Raw genomic sequence first — 21,345 nt, forward strand, 5'->3', positions numbered from 1 at the left:
GGTAACCACAGCTGGAGGTGCCTGCCCCTGGTCACTCCCCTTCTGCCCCGTCATCGCTGTTCGTCTACGTCTTCTGCTCAAACCCTCTTGCATTAGGTCTTAAATCACAGGGCACTGCCGCAAGTCTCAGCAGTGGGGAAGGTGAGGCAGCTATTTCATGAAAATGTGACGACCCTGCTGTTCCTTCTGATGCTTTGCAGAAAGCAACCTGCAGTCTAATCCACAAGCTCAGAAGCAGCCCAGACCCTGCCTGTAACAGCTGGAGAACTTCAAACGTGCTTTGCCATCGCAGACAGATGGGCAGATCTGTGACTGACACCTAGAATGCCCCCCAGCAGTCAGGGTGACATACGGAAGACCTCCTTCCTACCTGACTGTAACTGTGGGTGCTTTTTCTGCACAAATAACGGGGCCATGCCAGTCCGCAGTCCTGAGCTGACTGGCCATTAGCAGGTTTCATGTTATTTAGAGTCCATGAAAAGAGCAGAATTACAGCTCCAGCAGGGCAGGCAAACCATACTGGTGATTTATGAATATTCACTGAGCTCACGAAGCACTCCGGGGCAGAAAACAAGCTTTTGAAATTAACTGAACTCTTCAAGGTTCCTTGTTTGCCTTGGCTTTGAGGTGTGAGTCACCAGTACTGTTTCTCCAACAGGAGCAGAGTCTGTGCAGAGTGTGGGGAGGATTCCTGGGCACTAAAATATGAAGTTAAATGTTCTGCGAGAAAGGCTGTATGTTCATAAAGTCTTCAAAGCAGAGACGCTCCACTCCATTAAGTTTTACGGGATGGTGTGTCCATACAGCACTGAGACTTCTGCCTGTGAAGACTGCATCATCAGGGGACTTGAGGCTCTTTCTCTGAGCGCTGAACTCCCCAGCAGCTTCAGCCTCCGGTGCTAGTGGCTTGGCACCCCGCGATTTCCCAACACTTTCAGTGTTCGGTAAAGGGAGGCTGCAGGGGAGTGTTGATCCTGGCCGTGCCAGCCGTGCCGTACGCCTGGTCGCTCCCACCCGCGCAATTGGGTTATTGTGATGCTCTTCACCGCTGGTACTTCTCCACTTCTACTTGTACCTATGACCTAAGATATAATCTGCTTGCTTTGCCACAAACCCTGTCATACCTTGTCCCCAGCGCTCAGGCGGTACCCGAGGAGAGCAACGCATTCAGCAGTTGGGCTGTTCCCATCACAGCTGCTAGGTCTGAGTGTCGGGGGGGAGCACCCGCAGCACCTGGCCGGGCAGAGGAACAGCACAGAGACTGTTCTACCCAGGAAAGCTGTAGGAGCTCTTCCCGAAGGCAATGCCCGGCTTCCCAGGAGCTGTACGCCCAGCTGCAGGTGGCTTTGTGCTCATGAGCTGGGTCACTGTGATGGACAAGGGTTGTTTGTCCATGGGACGGTGGCAGCACAGCACGGGCGCTGCCTGCACGCCTGTTTGCGACACTCGTGTTTCTGGCCAGCGTTTGCTGGTTTAGACCAAACACCCTGGCAGGTGAAGACTTCCATCTGTGTTTGTCCAAGAGTGGGTTTGATCTAGCAGACAAGAGGAGAAGTAATAAAACCAGGAGGTTGTCTTCGCTAGCTGCTGTAAGCACACACAAGGGTTAAGAGCTCCTCTTTTCCAATGAACTATAGCAATAATAATGGGGTTTGTTTCAGCTGGTAGAAATAGGACAATTTTCCAAAATTTTTAAAGCGATGAACTGCAGATTAGCCAACAGCCCTGGGGTTTCAGAAGTCTGGAGAGGAGGTGGGAGATCCACTTTCTGCAAAGCAAGCAGAGGGTGGTCATGAATTCGGGTGTCCTGCTTTGCAAATGGGTGAAGAAGCATCAGCCACCTTGAACTATTACAGTAGGGCTGAACTCAGCTATTCCAAGGCTGTCTAGACGTTCCCATCCTAAATCTGAGACATCTTCCGGACCCGAGTTGTGTCAGAACACAATCCTCCAGGAAAAGTTGCTGTTCCAACAAATCACATTTTTCTTAACCAAAAAAGATTCCATCTGAACACAGCCAGCTGGCCCTGCCCTCGCTGCCATACTCTTTAACTGCGGGAGATTCCTCTCCCTCTGAGTCACAAAGCACGACAGCCAGCCAAGGTGGTCGGTGTTAATATGAATTAGCCCCTGGAGCAGGGGCTCGTAGCAAAGAACAAGAATTCAGGGAAAGTAATAAACCAGCATCTGAAAAAAATGGCTTCTGGAGCCTTTTTACTGTCCTTTCTGATACAAACGACCCCTACTTCAGCGCAGTTACACACCCAGGTAAAACAGGTATTGTTGCAGGGTATGTGTCGCTCTGCTAACAATTTAAAATAGGCTTGTAAATATAGGGGTTTCCTTCTGTTCCCAAGAAACTCCACACATACGCACCGCTGACTGGTTCTGCTGAGTAGATACATTTGTTGAGGGGGGGTGGGTTGCAGAAATAACCCTTTTGCTTGTGGCTTCCTTGCTCCATCCTCCTTTAGCCCTGCCTGCTGGATCATACGGTGTGGATCCTAAAGCCCCATCCCGAGAAACTCAGCCCCTTGCCTCCTACGGTTTGGTGAACTGTTTCTGAAACCCCTGGCTCCCAGTTCTGCCTTGAGCATGCATGTGACCTCTCGTTTCTTTCCTCTGCAGGCTGATGCCAAGATGGTCTGTGATGTTGTAAGTCGGATGGAGGACACAGAGCCCTTCTCTCCAGAGCTGCTGTCAGCTATGATGAGACTCTGGGCAGACTCTGGGATCCAAGAATGCTTCAACCGGTCCCGGGAATATCAGCTTAATGACTCGGCCCAATAGTGAGTATCCCTGTCCATAGTCTTTTCTGTTAAGAAGCTGCGTTTGGGCTTGTTAAAGTTTTAACTGGAGTTAATGACCTGACAGCGGTGGCTCTGAAGGCGGTCGTGCTTACAGGCTGGGGTGCGTGTTGTGTCACAGGCTGCTGTGAGGCAGAGAGGATCAGGCAGGACATTCATGTCCCCGCCGGCCAGCCGGGGGTCAGGTCCGTGACCGTGAGGCCAGGTTCCCCAAACTGCTCCCAGACGGCTCAAGGTAGGTTTCTGCAAACACGGATCTAGTGAGCAGAGGCAGACCAACCCATGGACGCGGCCAATGGCTTCTTTGTTTGCCGGGTAGATAGCAGGAGGGTGTGATCAGCTGCTTTGTGTAGCCGCACAGCTCTTGCGTTTGCTTCTCTGATAGCCGTACCCTGTGCTGATAGGCAGCTGGATTACAGCCAAGGGTGAGGGGTGTCTTTGCTCCTGTGCTCTTGTGGTGTTGTGTTATTCTCATAATGCAGTCAGTGGCATCTCTACCATTAGGGACCACATCCAGACTACTTTTTTAATGGTGATTGGTTCATCCCACCTTAAGGACAGGAGTTCTCTGGCTCTGAAGAAGCATTGAGTGCCTCTCAAGTTTCTGTTCAGGCCCATTTCTACTGATAATTCATCCAATCTGTTTGCCTCTACCTAGACAAGGAGGCTAAAGTGTTTCATACTGTAATTTCAATCGCAGCAGCTGTTGCAGTCAGGCAAAACATCCTCTCAGTCCCGTACTGCGTCTTGGGCAGTAGTCAGTAAAACATGGGTAAATATAATATAAAAAAATAAGGAACGGGCAAGCACAGAGTCATCATTTCCCCAGTCATCCCTTTGGACCTTTTGGTAATCAGGGAAATAGAGGCTTCCCCAAGTAGCAACAGGAGAATGTTACGGCCATGCTTTTGGCATTCACAATATTCCATGTCAACAAGTTCACCAGCTGACTCATGCACTTCTGGAGTCGTTACTGCGTGTTTGGCTTGTCTGGTGTCTCTGCTTAGGGTTTTCCTGGATATCTATCAAAACACAAACCCAGGCACCGGCGTGGCTGAGGGTGGTGTTCTGTGCGGTGGGCTTGATCGTCCCCAGTCTGCACCAGCTCCTCCCATCCAAGCTGGCAGGGCAGTTAGGGAGCGCAGGATTATTTCTGCTCTTGCCATGCTGTGGCAGAAGGCGAGTGATGACACATCACTTGGCATTGACCAAAAACCAAATGGGAAACCTGCAGATGTGTGGTTGGTGTCACAGCTTCCTACCCAACCATTTCTCACCACAAGCGACTACATCTCAGTGATGATCCTGACATTATGCTGCCTTTTAATCACTGCTAGGTGGACATCCATGTTTAATTTCATTGCCTGAAATGGCAAAATCAGCCTTCTCTTGCCAGCAAGTTGTTTTTTTCTACAAAAGAAGGGTCTGATGGTATAAACATACCTTTAGAGATATAAATTATATTAAATGCCAGTCCTAATTGCATTACAACCTTGTGGAAAATTTTTCAATTGTTTTAGAGCCAACTACCTTGAGGAAAGTATTTTGATTTTGCTTCCATGCAAGATAGCAGTTGAAAATAATAAGCATAGCCCTCCCAGTGTGACCGGCTGCTGGGCAATTCATCAGCGAGAGCTCTGAAACCACAAGCAGTTTCTAAACATCCACTGAAGAGGCTCTGCACTGTGCTGTTCACAGCAACACCAACGTGTGGTTGCAGCCCAGCAACGTGAATTTTGGTCCACCCAGATCGCGATCCAGAGGAGGACGTGGGATCCTCCTTGCCAGGGGAGGGCTGGGCTGCCTCTCGGTGGGTCGGGCTGCGGCTGGACGCTTGTTTTCTCTGGGCTAGGTCAGATGGTGAAGCTGAAGACAACAAAATCCTTCCCATTTAGGGACCTGCTGCTGTTTGGGAGCCTCTGGTGGTTCTGTCACCAGGAGCAGAGATGCTGTCAGAGGGCAGGGCACTGCGACGCGTCCCGCTGCATCTCTCACCCTGGTGCCATCACACCAGATGGTGATGCAAGTGAGAGCTCGGTTGGCACTTATTCACGCCCAGTGGACTCCCAGCGAAAAGAGGCGTATTTTTCATTTAATCCTTCAATGCTTTGGGGTTGTTTTCTTCTGCATGAGTGAAAGATTTGAGACAGTTTTCTATTTTTTTTTGTACCCCTGGGAAAGGGCTTATCTTTATTGACACTGATACTGGATTTAAAACACTAGCAACTACAAAATGTGATTCCATTAGGGCTGCTAAAAATAAATTCCGGAGGAGAACTGAATCTGAAGTTCCCCAAAGTTTGAAAAACAGTGACAGGCAGTGAGCTGGACTAGCATCACTCTTATTTCAGCCTCCTGTTGGTGATAAGCCGTAAGGACCAGTGTTTTGCTGGCAGGAGGGAAGTTTGCTGCAGGAGCGAGAGATTGTGCTCCGCAGCTGCTCAGCACATGTCACAAAGTCCAAAGGCACCAAGTGACCAGGTCCTGCTGTGACCAGCACAGGAGTGGCCCAGGCACTTCACCCAGAAGCCACCCACTGGATGCCCTGGATGCTTTTCAGAACCCCCCTCCAGTGCCTGGCTATTTCTAAGGAACCACTGCTCGGGCTTCTGCGAGTCAGTGCTGCCGTTGCCCTGCGTTGTTCTTCCAGTGCTTTACCTTGAGTTTTTCTTCAATGCTTCAAACAACAGCCCTCCTGTTTCAGCCCCTGGGAGCCCAAGTCACAGGCTGGTCAACAGCCTGCAAGAGCTGGCGGCATGGCTCTTACCAGTCTGTCATTAATTTCACTGGAAACAGATTTTATCTTTTGTGTTAGGCTAAAGAATTGAGTAATAGCTCTTCTCTCCTACCAAAGATGGGCCGGAGCACGTTGTTTTCGATTCTCCCATGCCCGCCTGCCTAACGGTGTGAACTTCCCTGTGAAGCTTTGCTTTTCTTAGGCTTTAAAATCAGCCCGTCCTTAGCAAGGAGCTCATAGCTGCTGCGAAGGGACAGCAGAAAACAGCGCTTCTGCAATGAAAAAACATGATTGAGGAAGAGGGGACGCTCCGTAATGGGCCTCCTGTGTCTTGGACAGCAAAAAAGTAAAACCACAAGGACGGTGAGAGAAGGGAAGAGAGTAAAATGTAGCAGTTGGTTTCATCTTTTTTCATTACTGCATTCTTTCATTGTTCCCCAAGGCAAATTTACGGGTGGGTTGAGTTCCACATTCCTAATCTCTTGATTATGTTTTTATTCCTACTTTGTCTCCTCTTCCTTTCTTGTCTCCATGCCTAGAAGCTAAATCTACCTCTGATCATCAAAGAGTTGGGGCACTGCTGATGTCTTTTTCTTCTCTAGCCAGTTTCTGTCTGTGGAAGCACATCTGTGACCCACATTTTGCTTTCAAAATCAGCAAAAGAGGTTTCCAGCTGGTTTCCTTAATCTCCTACTTTTGTTCAGATTTTAAAATTGCCTTGTGTTTCCTAGCCTCGAGCCCCTAACTAGCCTGGTCAGCCGAGTGCAGTGCACAGGGCAAGTTTGATCCGAACCGCCCAGGGATGGGACCTGCTTTGAATGGCCTCCAAACTTCAGGGGGGAACGGAGCAGACGGAGCATCCACATGAGCACCGGTTTTCCGTGTGCATATCCAAACAGGCACAGGCCCTGCAAGATGTGTAGGCAGAGACAGTTTGCAAGTACACAGACATAAAAAAGCCAGAATCCATCTCAAGTTATTCCCCTCCTGCTTCCAAGTACATTGAAAGATCATTTGATAATGCCAGGGCTGTGAAACTGCCGTGAAAATGTAAAATATTTTAGGCCTGCATTCAACCCATCCATCTTCACACATATCAGAGGTGTCAGGGCTAGGAAACTTGTTGCCTTTGGCTCTCTCCGGGAGCGAGGGGAGGGAAAGATGCCTCCCGAGAGGCATACGGACCTCACTGCTCAGTGGGGAAAGAGAGACGCAACTGTGTCTGCTGCTCTGCCATAGCTAACTGGAGCCCTGACATCTCAAGTCCGTGCCAAATACCAAGCACAAGCTGGACAACACCTGGGTTGCTCCGGCTTCCAGAACTGCCCTGGCCATGCCTTACAGAAAAGCGGCACCAACCCCAGAATCAGCTATTGCAGTGCCTTCCTTCTCACCCTCTCTCACGTGGGACTGTTTTCTGATCTCTTTTCCTTGCAAAAGAATTGTCTTTGCAGGAGGGTATCACCTTCCCTACTGATATTTATTGCATCCCACATGCCAACTCACACTCTGCACTGAGAAAACAGTTGAGAAAGTAGAGCCAGATGTTGTCGTGGTACGGTGAATGGCTTCCAGACTGAGCCCCGCCAAGGCAGCGCTGGAACCGGCTGCCCAGAGAGGGGGTGAAATCTCCCTCCTTGGAAATGCTGAGCACTGAGCCACCTGAGCTAACTTTGAAACTGAACGTAGCCGTGAAGCTGGCCCTGCTTTGAACGGGGGGTGGTCCAGCTGAGCTCCAGAGGTCCAGTCCAAACTGGCACTTTTTGGTTTGTCTTTTGGTTTTGGTCCCCTTGCTTTTTCTGTCATGACACTGGGTTTAAAAAGGAGAAGGGGTCTTCGGGGTTGGCCGCAGTCTCCTCCTGTTCCCAGCCGCGCAGGACCACGCAGCTTTACGGTAATGCCCACATCTCACAAGTCCCGTGGTCTCTATGTTTGCCTTGCTGGTGAAGGGGACTTGCAGGACGTAGGCATAATGCACGGCTGTCAGGACATGGTCTGTTTTAATGAGCTGCAATTGTTGCTGGCTCTCTCAGACTGAAGAAAGAAAAATTATAGGTCAAGGTTTTGCATTAATATTCCCATCAGGTGTGTAGATTCCATTTTCTCATCACAGCTTTTGCATTAGAATATGGTTTTCTGTGCACCCGTCTCACTCATGCCCGTCCCTTGCACTCCCTCGCAATAATTGGAGGGAGTAGCAGCATAAATGAAACAATCCAGTTAATTGGAATGACCTGCGTTGCGCTGTTTATCGACAACCCACCTTTGTGTCTCGGAGCCCAAGCACCAATAAAGCAGAAAGGGAAAATACATCACAAGCAGAGATGTAGATACATTTGTTTGAATTTATGGTTTAATTTACTCCCATAAGTAAATATGCCCACCAGTTTTGAATAATGAAGTTCCCCCTCTGATAAGCAAAACAAAACAGCTCATGAAGGCCAGAGCAGGTTGACTGGAACCACCAGTAGTTCCCACAAATGAGATGCAAATAAGATTTCCAGGGAGGAGCAGCCCTGTGACGTCTGCTGGTGCCAGGTCTGGAGCAGGGCTGCTTCTGTTAAGTGCTTGGTAGAGGTCTCAGGCTTCATTATGATCCTCATAAATGAAGCAATGGCCGTGGCTATATGGCTACGCCTAGGGCTGGGTGTGAGCAGGAGGGTGGGCACGACAGGAGACAAGTCTTTGAAATCAGCTGGATGTTTTCCAGCATCTCGCCCTCGGTCTTTATCCATCTGGAGACCCAATTCCACCAAAACTGGGTGCTGTCTCTCCGGGGGCTGCCTCTGTTGGCCCAAAGCAGGGTGGAGGCCACGTCACGGTATCCTGAAGATGGGTGTTAAGCAGTGCTCACCTTCCCATCCCACCAGACACTGCCAGGAGAGTGCGGGGACTGAGCTTCCTCACCAGAAAGCTCACTCAGCACGGGGAGCAGAGGTCTGCAGGACCCCTCTCAGACACCAGCACAGCCGAGAGCTCCACCAGAGCTGCTGTCTCCTGGGGCGCAGCCTCTCCGTGGGGGAGAGGCCACCCAGAAGCTTAGTCCTGGAGCCAGGCTCTTCCCTTTACCCTTTCCAAGCCACACATGCAAGTCATCAGGGAAAGGGGGAACTGTCTCAAAAGGCATTTCCTGGCTGGAGCCGATGCAACCTCCAAAGAAAATGAAGAAGGAAAAGCAGAAGGTGGTCTCCCTTGTGAACACCTGGTCTCTGAGAAACCCCTTTCAGTCGGTGCGAAGGTATCTGAGGTGCCATTAACACCCCCCACCCCCACCCCCGAACTTCAGCAAAGAGAAGAAGCTGCAGAGCTGGGCTCTACAGCAGAGCTTGTGGCAGCACCTAGTGATGCGGGGACAGCCAGGAAAGCGTTCGCCAGCTGAACCAGAGCTCTGCTGCTTCGCTGGCTGCCTCTCCATCTGAAATAGCCCATTCTACAGCCAGCTCTGCTGAAAACTCAGCACCTCTTTAGATACGGATCTTGCAGGTGAAAACTGGTGATAGAGTCTTTTACCGCCCAAAAATCTCTCTAAGGTCTGTCTGAAGAGACCCGGCAGATAGCAGCGACTGCACTGCAGGGAGGAGCGGAGAAGTCATGCAGGTAGATCATTCCCTGGGGACAGGGCCACAGCAGTACCTGCCACCCCTCTGCCCATTTGCATTGCCACGCCGCGTCCTAACGATGTTGTCTGTGTCCTGGAGATTAGGAAAATCTTGACATCTTGACTAAATAAATTGCTGTTTAATGACCCACGATAGCAATCAGGGCTGTCCCACTTTTGGCAAAACTCCCACCCAAGAGGGTAGGAGCCGGGCAGTAGCTCACGCTGCCTGGAGGAGGGGACACTGCCAGGGTTTGGGAACAACCTCTTCTCTTTTTGCATTTTGCTTAAAGATGAGGAGCAGCCAGCAGCACTGATAAACACGGCACAGGGCATTCACCCTCCAGGAAACCTGCTGCACCGCAGCCTTGAACCCTGGATAATCTGTTCTCTTCGCCGACTGACAGACCCAACAGGAATTTCTTCCTGCCTTGTGAAGGGCTGTGGGTGACAGTTTCAGTGCAGAAAGATTTGACTTTTTTTGGCTCAGTATTTGTGTATTTTTAGGCTGAAATGTCCTTACGAAACCAGCTGGAGCTGGCAGGCTGCCACCAAGGGTTGGGGTATATTTTTGTTGTTGTTGTTGTTCCGTTCAGCTTGGTTTTTTCACTGCTACCCCTAGTGCTGTCTGCAGCCCTGCTCTCCCACCAGCCCTGCCCTTCAGCAGGCAGCGCTCGTGCCCTGCAGCTCGCCCATCACTGCGGTCTCCCCCCTTTCACCCCAACCTCCTTCCCACGCTGGGGGATGGAAGTGCTGGGATGCGGCTTCGGAGCCAGGAAGCCCAGCTTCTCCTGGGAACCCACAGCCCCTGCTCCTCCTCTCCTGCAGAGCCGGGGAGCCCAAGCTTCCCTCTCCCTTTCTGCACCTTGCAGCTCGACATACCGTGTGCCCCCAGCTCCGCCGTCACAGCCTGCCCTGCGAGACAGCATCACTCGTATGGGGTGAGGGCAGGAGATGGGGTGTCTCCTGCCAGCGAGGCTCTTGGAGCATCCTATTGCTGTAGGAAGCTCCTTAGGGAATCGGGTGGCTCTAGCAAAGATACCCTCTGTATGGGTAATTCCTGCTATACGCCAGCTAGTCGGTGTCCGGCTCATCGGTCAGCAGGGACTGTGAGTCCTGTCCCACCGCAGCGCCCATGGTCAGGTGGGGACCAGCCGGCTGCTCTCAGCCTCGTGATTCTGCAGTGTGTCTGCAGGCAAAGCTGTCAGGGGACCACCGTGCCGTGGCTCTTCACACCACCGGCGTCAGGTCTGGCACCGTCTGCAACGCTGGGAGGCGAGCACGGCAGTGGCACGTCATTTCCCAAAGTATTTACTGTCTGTTTGAAATCCTTAAATGGCAAAGAATGGCAGGAACGTGGGAATTTCTTGGTAGCCGGGCTCTGGGATGGAGCAAGCTGTCTTCCACATGGGTCTGCAGGCACCAGTGGTGACGGTATGACTGAGAGACGCTGCCCCCAGTCTTGCTCCCCCACAGGGTCCTATCCCAGACGTCATCCCAGTTTGGAAGGAGAACCTGAAAAGGGGCTTGCTGCAGCCCGGGCAGCGCACAGCAGTGCAGCGGGAGCCTGCCACCGGCCGTGGGGTGCACAGCTCAGGAGGAGCCACCCCAGCCCAGGACGAGCACCACCGCGCAGGGCAGATCAGGTCCCTGCGCTCAGGATGCAGGACGTCCTTTTCCCCTTCCTTCATGTTGTCACTGCCACCAGCCTTTCCCTGCCCTGGGTTTCTCGGCACAACGCTCCCTCCCCTGAACTCAGGAGGTGCCGTTCCTCCATCGGTCACCCTGTCCTGCCCCAGCTCAGCGTGCTGTGGCGGTGTGAGTCATCAGACCCCACAGCGTAAGAGAGCCCACCAAGCACACGAGTGACGTACAGCTAGAGGTGCGCAGCCACCGCCACCCCTGCCCTCCCTCGGGTCCAGCCTGTGCACGCACGCCCCACGCGAGAAGAGGGGGAGCAGTGCAGCACCCCCACACTCAGGTGTTTAAGGTTAGAAGTTAAATCCAAAACCAATCATGAGCTTAGCTAAAAAGCTCCTCTTTTCAATATATATTAAGACAACCATTGGAAAATTGCTTTTATCTGCTGCTTCCTAAGCCCTCTGGCTTATACTTTAAAGCCTTTTGTCTGTGAACAGGAGAGCTGGAAAGTCCTTTTTTATTTCCTTAAGCAAATAGTCCACCTAATATCCAGCCTTGAGGGGCTGAGGCTTTAAGAGAGAACAAAAATGAAGAAAATTAAAAATAAAAAATTGTTGCAAACATTGTGACATGTGCCGTAGAATCACAGGACTCAGCAACCATGGGGATGAAGCACCCGGAGCTGTGCCCATGCAGGGAGGGTGGCATGGCCCCCATAGGAAGGCAGAGCTCCCTGGGACCCCCCCGAGCATCCGTGGTGCCTGTTGGTTAGCAGGTTGAAGCTCCTTGTCTCGGTTCCCCCATGGGGACAATAAACACTCCTGTTTATGAGACGCTGATGGCCACAGTGGCAAGAGCAGCGCAGGCAGCAGCAGAGCGAGGCAGGAGCCTGTTGGGCTGGGCAGAGCACGGCAGGGGTGTCCCAGTGAGCCCACGGGAGCCGAGTCCCAGCACTCGGCCAGGACAGTCCGCTGAAATCAGGATTTGCCTGGTGGAGCCCTGTGCTCTGATCATTTCACAGACAAATTGATGTAATAGCTTTAATTAGCCCTGTAGCAAACACCACTTTGTTTCTTGCTTATCCAGGCCAAGCACTGAGCCAATATCCAACCCCCGGGCATTGATTTTCTACTGCTTTTTAGGATGGAAAGAAGGAAATACGGGGATTTTTCTGCATGCAGACAACGTGGCCAGGGCTCGGCAGGACAGGCATGTGTTCGGGCACAACCGGCGCCATGCATATGGTGCGTGCTTGGGGTGTCTCAGAGGAAACCTGGCACCGGGGGTCTTGGGCTGCAGGCAGCACGGCTGGGCAGGTGGGAAAGGCTGTGTTTTCCCTTGGGATTTCATTAACAGCCCTGCGGAGAGTGGCAGGCACGGGTGCTCCCCAGCCTGTGTCCCCAGTCCCCGGACACGCACCACCCGGCTGTGCCCCGCTCCGGGGCTGGTCAGTGCCAGGGGTGGCCTTCAGCCTCCTCCCGCTCTTGGAGACCTGACAGGGGGGTCGTACCTGGTTTTTCCCTAAGTGCAATGATGGGGCAGTCATGGATTTGGGCAGGGGAACTGAAGGCAGGCGAACATGATGCTGCCGCCTTACTGCCTCGTGTGCCACGCTCCCGTACCCACCAGGCACAAGCCCAGCTAACACAGTGGACCTGATACACTTCAGGCAGATCTTTTACCTTTTCCTATTACTACCTTCTTTTCTTTTTCTTTTTTTTTTTTTGTTTTATTTTCCCCTGCAACACAGCTAGTGCTAGGTCCATTTCACTTCATTCACCCATACCTTTTACACCATTAGACTAAAAACAACACTGAGACTGTCTGTGAACTATTCTGCCTTCTCCAGACATGTTCCTTGCCTTCAAACCACCGGTGTAACACACGGATCCAAACCCACGGCTCCTATTTTGCCAGCCCCCATCAGAAAGGCCAGTAAATTCCCACGTGCCTGAGACCCCAGGCCCTGGGGCGGTTCTGCCTGGGCTGCTGTGGGTGGGCACACACTCACTGGGCAATGTGGGCACAGGCTTTGGGCATGGCTGCTTAGTTTGGGCACAGCTGCACAGTTCAGAGCAGAAGGAGGCTGGAGTGCAGCAGAGCAAACACCCGTCCTTGTGCCAAAATCCTTGTGCTTACACCTACCCCACCTCTGATACGTTTAATGCATTTAAATGCTTGAGTGCCTGGAGAAGGCATCTCCTCAGATGTCCTGGGGGTCTCTTCTGAGACTGAATTTACTGGGAAAAAAGAGGAGAAATGGTGCTGAGCCTAGGTTTTAGGCAGCACCTTCTCCACACTGCTGGGAGAGGCGGGGAAGAGATACAGGGAGAAAGAAACCAGGCACAAACCGCACCATGGAGCCACGCCAAGGACGTGTCAGCTCGGGTTTTGGCGGTTAGTCCAAGCCTTGCTGTGGATTTGTGATGCACTTTGCCTCGCTGTAACCCCTTCCCGGCTGTGCTACATTGTCACCCCAATGCTGAGCAGCAGGTTTGCTGGGAGCACCAGCATTGAAAAGAAATTCAGCACTCCAAAATTGCAAGCCCAGGTGGGGAAACACCCCACAAGCCATCACTGTAGCTCTGACAGCACTTTAATGGCATAAATCAGCATCTCCCAGTCCCTCAGTACTACTTTCGGTACATAAGGTTTGACAATAGCCTAAGAACTATTTCCAAATCCTCATTCAAGAAAATACCAGGCAGTACATCCTACCCAGCAGCATTAATGTCAGTTTAAACATTTTCAGTTAAACAGCTCCACGGTCTTGCAATTCCCAACATGTGAAACACTGCACCAGGGAGTGCGCTGAACCGTGAGGCCAAATCTGCGATGGGCAGGAGCAGGAGAAAGAAAGAGCAAGAGGAGGCTGACACTAGCCAGCAGCTGTTGAGACCTGGGAATTGGTAATGGAGTCCAGGCAAAAATCTTTGCTCAAATTAAACTAATGTTGGAAGCAGCAACTTTGCACAAAGAAATCCCCGGAGTAGTCTCTCATTGAAGAAAAAAATACGTAAACAAAGAAATTACACAAATATAGAAGTCTCAAATAAACTTGGGAAAAAAAGGCTACACGTTTCTACTCGGGAGCTCAACTACCTGTGTCCTGGGCAGGAGACCACCCTTAAGGACATCAGAGCCCCTTCCCCACTCACGATAAAGAGCTGCATCCCACGATCCAGAGTCTCAGCCAGGTCCTCCCTGCACGTGATGGTGGCAATGCCAGTCCTGTAGGTGACAGAGGGGAGCTTGCAGTGCAGGACACCCTGGGCGTACCTCCGAGCAAGCTCTTCCCACCTACGGCTGCTCCCCGGGCAGGGCTGGATAGGTTTCCCACTTGCCTGTGCTTCCCAGCACCAGTGGAGCTTCCTTTGAAGCGGAGCACACAGGCAGGGCAGCGAGGCTCAGCCCCACTGTGCTCGTTCCAACATCTGCCATCACTGTGGGAGGCTTCAGAGCAGCTGCTTAAAGTAGTCGGTAGTGAAAACGCACAAAATGCAGAGGTCACCCACACGACCTGTTTATCTTCCCAAGGGTCTCTCTGATGCCGTGCAGGCACCCATGGGAGGCTCAGAAAGGGCTGCCCAAACCCCTGGGCTGCCTGGTCCGCCCGTTCACCCTGCTCTTCATCTTCCCTTGCCCCAGGACAGAAGTACCATGGGAGAGCTGCAGGTTTTGCTCTGACCCTGCTGACTCCATTCGATGTGTTACTGCTTTCCACCAGCTTCATGAGAAATCCGGGTGTGGGACTAGCACCGGCACCCTGTCTGAAGTCCCAGCAAAGAGCATGGCGGGGTGGGACTCCCTGGCTTGTCAGGGCACCTTGTGGTGACAGTGGGGAGCAAGCAGCTTTGCTCCACGGGAGGGGAGAGCTCCTATATGGATGTAGAGCCCACATCAACAGGGAAAAGCTGAAGAAAAATTGGATGAAATCCAGTATCTGACTTTAACCATGCTGCCTTGCACCCCCTGCCGCGTGCTCCCATAACAGAGCCGCGTTACACACCTTTGTGGTCTCGACTGCAGTCCCCCAGGTGCTCCCTTCATGCCGCAGCGTGGCACATCGTGCTGGCTCCCTGCCCCTGCTCGCCCTCCGGCACGCGGGGATGGTCCCAGGGAACGCTGGCTGCCTGCTCCCCAGCTCCTTCCTCCACACCGCTCAGCCTCCTCCTCTGTTCTCACTTGTGCCTTAAACCTCACTAGTCCGACACTCAGCCCTAGGGACGAGTGGGTCATGCAGTGAGTGCATGAAGACCCCACGTGAGCGACACGTATGGGTATGCAAAGACCAGGAGTAGCGTGAGCAGCAGTCAGGTATGACCCAGACCCACCCTGCAGCCTTCCCCATATGGACATAAGGAGGCACTCCTGGGATCCGGGGGTTTATTTTTATTTCCACTTTGCAGTGGGAGCCAAAAAGCTCTTTATTTTGAGAAGCTTCAAACATTGATTGGATACGGCTGATCCTTCCATCAGCTGGTGCAGTGCCACCAGATGAATAAATCTTGCATGCATCTGTAATTACTGCTTAGCTTGTGTTTAAATGCAGTGTCATTGATCTGCAGAACTCATCAGAATCCATATAGGAATGCATGAAATTACATTGGATAGAGCAGAAAAGTACATGACAACATCCATTTTCAGCCTTCTTTGTTCACCAATAAAAAAGAAAGCACTTATTTATCTCTTCAAATTCTCGGGTTAACTTACAATTTAATCATCAATTGTAACACCATTTCACAGGCTGCTCTTTATGTAGGGAATATTTTTCTTTCTTATAATAGGCCAGCAAATTTCTACTGGCCTTGAAGCATCTGCCCCTAAGTGGGCAAAATCTCTATTAAAAGCACGGAAGAATATTGCTTAAGGGTTATAAAACTCCGTACGGAAAGGTCCTGTGATTAAAGCTCCTGACTGTGATTTAAGGAACCCAAACTGACTCCCAAGTGCCACCACAGACTTCCCGTCGTGTCCTCAGGCGAGTCATCTATCCCCTTAATCCTTCTGTTCCTCCTAAAGGGAGTGTGATCGATGGCATTTCCCCACTCGGGTGGGAGGCTGGCAGGACGCATCAGTCACGCTCAGCCAGAGCTGAGGTGCTGCAGCAGCAGCGGGCGCAGAACCCCGGGACTGGGCAAGGGCAATGCTTGTGCTGCCCGGCCGGCTGCTCCAGATGCTCCTCCCCTGCTGCGGCCAAGAGGAAGCTCAGCAAAAGCATGTCTTGGCAATAAAGTCTGCGTTGTCTGGAAGAACTCCTGATGTCTTCCAGACCTAACGCTGCTCCGGGCCAGCTCCGTCCCCCCACTGGAAGTGAAGTGCTCCTGGGTGGGTTCGGGCTTCTCCCACCGAGCAGGCAGGGACTCCTGGTCTGCCCACGCCGTTACTGCAGCACCTTGGCCCGCAGCTCAGACCACGAGAGACGTGGTCACTGGCAGGTCCGTGGGCAGGCAGCAGAGCCTGCTTCTGGCAGGGATGTGTCCCCAGGGCACAGGGGAAAGTCTCTGCACAGCCTCAAGTGCAGAGGCAGCAGCCGTCCCCAGCCCTCGTGCAGGACCGTGCCACGGAGGTGGTATCCTTGGCTCATCTCCCGCAAAGCCACACCAGCCCTGCGGCCGGGCTGTCCCATATGGAGTATCCCAAACTGGCTTTATCCCCCACACAAAAGTCCCTCATGCATCTTCAGCTGATCCCTGCCTGCTCCTGCAGAGACCTGGGAGCAGCCCACACTGCTGCTCAGTGGCTGCCGGAGCCTCACCCTCCAGGGCTGGATGTGTGGTGACAGCAGACCACAACTGCAGACCTCTCCGAGGTCCTCATGCCCAGAAAAGAGGGAGAAAGGGAAAGTGGGTGGTGGGCAGGACGTCTCGCCAGCCCAGCCTGGTCCCAGGTTGACAGCCTTCCCTGGTGGGAACGAGCGAGCTGTTTTAATACATGGCAAACAAATCTCCTAACAACGATTCGGCTGCACATTTTCTGAAGGGATGAGAAACTCCATGAATTTTCCCTTACGTGTCTCTGCTTCTGGATCTGGCCTGGACTGAAACCAAAATGCTGCAATACCACAAGCAAAGCTGTTCTCAGAGGAGCCCCAGCCTGACAGCTGCTGAGAAGGACCAGAAAGTCCATTTGCATAGCACAGATTTTACATGCCCAGGAGATCCACCTATGTCTGGGATAACTAAGACATTTTTAGCATGCCACCAAGGGCAAAATTTCCAGGTTTTGCTTTTGCTAGCTGCGGGTCACATCTGCCCATGGCAGAGCATTGGCTGATTTTGGTACCCACGGTTTCTGGCAGTGATGCTTAAATGGGATTTGAAAGCAGAAACCCCCATAGCTTGCAAATAGGTCAGGAAATTGGACAGATGAGAAGATCCAGAAACAAGATTCCTGCTCCATCCCCGGCAACGCATCTCCCTCAGCAGGGTGAGTGGGTAAATGAGGGCCCTGGTTGAAGCCAGTTCCCAACAGACCCACCCCACGCTTGGTCACTGTGCCGTCCGGTCATCCAGCGATGGGCATCCTCTGCCTACCTGATACGAGAGCACCGATCTCATTAACGCTTTCCTTTGTAGCATTAGGTCTAAATCCCTTACCAGTGCTACCCCTGCCACAGACACGTAGCACCACAAAAGCACTAAAAAAAAAAATAATTGTCTATTTTTTTCCTTCCAGCTTAGAAATAGAGATGTTAATGCTACTTCCCCTACTGCCACAAGCGTGTAAAATAGATGTCCTGGCCCTTCATGCACACCCTGATAAATCTCTCTGGCTGACCAAAAAATTAAAGTCTGCGGGACTGGTTTCATCTGCGGTCACAGCTGTCTGCTTTCCAGGCTTGGAGTAATTCTGAGCAATTAGCTCGCAAGCTTGCCTTGGGGCCAAATGGGCTCGGCCGCCATGCGATGTAAGGAGCTGGGGCGAGGGAGCCTTCGTGCCTTGACCAGTGTGCTCGTGGGGGGCCGCGGCGAGGTGGGTTTGGTGACGGCTCTGCCCTGCCTGGGCTGCGCGGCTGAGAGCCGCCTGGGCAGACCCACCGCCTCGCATGGATGCGCCAGGAGCCCCACTGCAGCGCGGAGACTGCGTCCTCTGATCTGGGCGCCTTCCCAGAACAAGCCCTTCATTATCCCAAACTCCCCACAGCTTATTTTTAGACCTTTCTTTTCTTTTCTTTCCTTTCTGTCTTCTTCTCTTTTTTTTTTTTTTTTTTTTTACAGTATAGAAAGGCATCAGCTCTGCTGTCAGCAGGTTTATAACAGCAGTCCTGGAGGAAAAAAAAAACCAAAACCATCAAACCTACTTACTCTGTTGCATAAAGGTTTAGGCACAGATCCTGCTTGCTTCCAGTGCACTGAGCCCCACCGCACCTCATCCCTGCTCCAGCTCTCCTTCAGAGCTGGTCACCAGGAAGGGGAGGCTTACCCACAGCAGGAGCTAGGCTGGAGCTGCTGAGCCTTGCTTCAGCCAACATTCGATGCGTGCCTGCGTGTGCCCCGGTGTGCGGAGGACACCTGTGTGCAGGGCCACCGGGAGAGGGGACACCTGGCACAGCCTGAACCATGCATCACCCCAGCAGGCTTGCATTCACATAGCACCGCTGGAAAGATCCAGTCAGCCCCCGTAAAAATCTTTTGCTTGTAAAGCACAGTGCCCTGTGGTCAAGCAGCTCAGCACTAAAAGTCATTTAAATCACAGAGGCTTTATATAAACAGCGGTATTGCCCAGGTGGGGACACTTCCAAAAGGGATTGCACCACCGCTAACAAACCACGTCCACCAGATCTGCCCACGCAGCAGCTCCGAGGGGGCTGGCGTTGAACTCTCTGGTTCTCCAAGTAGCATCGTATTAAGTGACCACAAAGCAGACGGCTGAATATAGAACAAGGCAGCTCTGGCTCCCTCCTTTCCCAGATAGGATCCAGGAGATGAGGAAGGACCCTTCCTGGTGTGATGAAAGGCTCCGAAGGGCTTCCATGCAGGAATGTCTCAGGAGCAGAGCAGAGGTGCTCCACCGGGGATGTGCGGAGGGCTATGGAGATGTGTGCAGAGAAACAAGTGGGGAATCGGGAGGAAAGAGAGCACAGCTGTTCCTGTACAATAATTAACAAAGTTAAACTCTGACACGGCAGTTTAAAAACCAGAAAGAGGCAGTTTTTCGCAGACAGGGTAGCTGAGCTAGGAAATTCCTTGCTGCAGATGTGGCCATTAGAAATTTACACTGCTTCAAAAAGCACCTAGACACATTTCTGGAGGAAATATCATTGAGAGGTAATAAATATAAAGATATTGCCCTTCTCTTTGAAACCCCGTTATCTATATGAAGCATTGGAGGCTGGGAAAACTGTCTGAGTCCTGCACACTTGCTCTGTACTCATACTTTCCTCTCAACATCTGTTCTCAGACACTGGTTTAAGCTAGGTGAGTCACTGATCTGATCCAGACATATTTTCTCTTTTGTAAGGGCTCCAATATGTAAAAAAAAATCTTTATCATCCCCTCTTCCACATCACCCAGTTTTCAAATTTCACAGCAGGAAGATGAGCCCACATCTGCTTTCCCAGGGCTGCTCCAAAGGTGTTCCTGAGTAGGTTGTTGGTGTTGGCTCCTTCAAAGCCCACCTCTGCCCCAGCCAGAGCCCTCTGATCACAACCACCAGCTGTTCCACTGTGTCCTTTTATTCCAGCTGTAACAAGACTGTGATATATTGCTGACCAAAGCGCCACCCGTGAGCAAAGCCAGCCAGCAGCTCACACCTGGAGACCCTTTACGTCCTGAGGTACCTTTGTTATAGGGTTGCTATTTAGTGACTCTGCTCACCCTTAAGTGATACTAAAAATTAATCTGGATCCAGTCATGCCTTGGAAAACTGCAAGTCTAACTAGGACAGCTAAACTCCAACCTGCTTTTGTGCATTCCTCCTGCCAATCATTAGTGTTAATATCAACTTGTCAAGTTGATCTTGATGTGCAAATCCTGTACAGCCCTCCTTCAGTGCAGGGTGGAAAAAAATTAAATGCATTGCAACGTAACATTCCTTCTGTCAAAATTTGGCACCATCCTCCTCATTTCTCAAGGGAGAGTCACGAAAACCCAGGGCATCCAGCAGAATCCGTTCAGGAAGATCACCTCAGGAATCTCTGGTCCTTATGAGCATCACCCCAACTGTCAGCAGCCTGCAAGAAGCAGGTACCAGAAGCGGCGTGTCGGTGGTTGGCTTTAGAGGGGGGAAGCTGGGGAGTGTCCGTGCTGGTATCTCACCTGGTTGGACGTGAGATGAGGCTTATCATCAGGAACAGTGGCAGGACAGCAGAGCCTGCCACGTAATTCATGGGATTCCCATCGAGGCAGGACTGACCGAGCGGGGAGCGCAGCCAGAAGCACAAAACCTCTTGCCCAAAGTCCAGGAGCGAATTCCCAAGACTTTCCTTCTCTGGGCTGTGCGCAGAAAAGCCCAGACAATGTTGTCGTAGCTGCATCACTTATCCCCTGAGGTGTCTCACTCCTGCTCGCCCTAGGCCCCCTGGAAGCACCCAAGGAGCAGCATATCATGCCTTCTGGCTTTCCTTAAGAGGACGAGGGGGCACAGCACGCCACGGTCCCCGCTCCCTGGCAGGATTGGTGCCTGCAGGGGCACAATGCCACCGCTCGGTGATGTTCCAGGCCTTTTGTAACTGATGATTATTGAAGACACATGCTGCGTGACTGCTGTGTGTGCTGCATGATGGGTTCTGAGAGTGGGCTGTGGTTTATTTTTCCCCTTCCTCTAAAATAATACAGCAGGTATGGCTGGGCACGATGTCTGCAGGAAAAACGCTGCGGTGCCACGACCTCGGGCGTTTGCCAAGCGCTGGCTGCCCTGGGCAGCCACACCAAGCCCGTGTCACACCGCCGGGAAGCAGCGCCCACATGATTTTTCTCTTCTGGTAGAAGATACGGCAAGATTTTACTACGCTGTTGGGGAGCCACTACTGACACTTCCTAAACCCAGCGCTTACCTGAACCCTTACTCTACAGTCACTAAATATTAAATGGTTTTCATGCTAAATATACCTTGAGCTGTATATTTATGTATAGCTTCATCAGTGAAGGAGAGGAAGAAGCTAAGGCACAAGCTAAGCGCAGATGCAGAGAACCTCCCATTCATGAACGAGGAAGGAGTGCTGGGGTGAAGACATCTTCGCATCAGCATCTCGAGTTAATGAGATGGATCCTGCTCGTGACAACCTTGATTAAAAACTCAGCATTTGCCAGGGCACAGTGTTGGAGCTGACCCTCGAGCGCCTCTGTACACGGAGTAGAAAATAACCCAGCAGTGACTCAGCTGCATCTGCTGACAAACGGGGATCTGCTTTTTCAATCAAATAGAGCACGAGCCAACACAATGAGGCTGGGGTATCCCACGCACGGCCCTTCCTTCACGGAGCAGACGTGGACAGAGGCCAGGACCAGCAGGACGGAGAAACAGGTGGGAAGATGCCGCTGCCTCCAGGCTTGCTCACCTGCAGTTCCCACTCCCCTGCCCAAGGTGCGGCCACTGCTGCCCCACAGCTTGCTGAGCAC

General features: G+C 52.0%; 1 protein-coding gene across 2 annotated transcripts in view; it reads left to right on the forward strand.

Annotated features, from left to right (window-relative positions):
• The window catches only part of GNAO1 (G protein subunit alpha o1), a 145,446-nt gene that overhangs the window by 93,639 nt on the left and 30,462 nt on the right, over nt 1–21,345 (forward strand). For both annotated transcript variants that reach the window (XM_040615406.1, XM_040615405.1), the window contains exon 4: nt 2,629–2,789. In XM_040615406.1, coding sequence (XP_040471340.1) covers nt 2,629–2,789 — 161 coding nt within the window. The remainder of the gene's footprint in view (nt 1–2,628; nt 2,790–21,345) is intronic.

Source organism: Falco naumanni, chromosome 15 (assembly GCF_017639655.2).
Source record: "Falco naumanni isolate bFalNau1 chromosome 15, bFalNau1.pat, whole genome shotgun sequence".
In the NCBI taxonomy this organism is placed as follows: Eukaryota; Metazoa; Chordata; class Aves; order Falconiformes; family Falconidae; genus Falco; species Falco naumanni.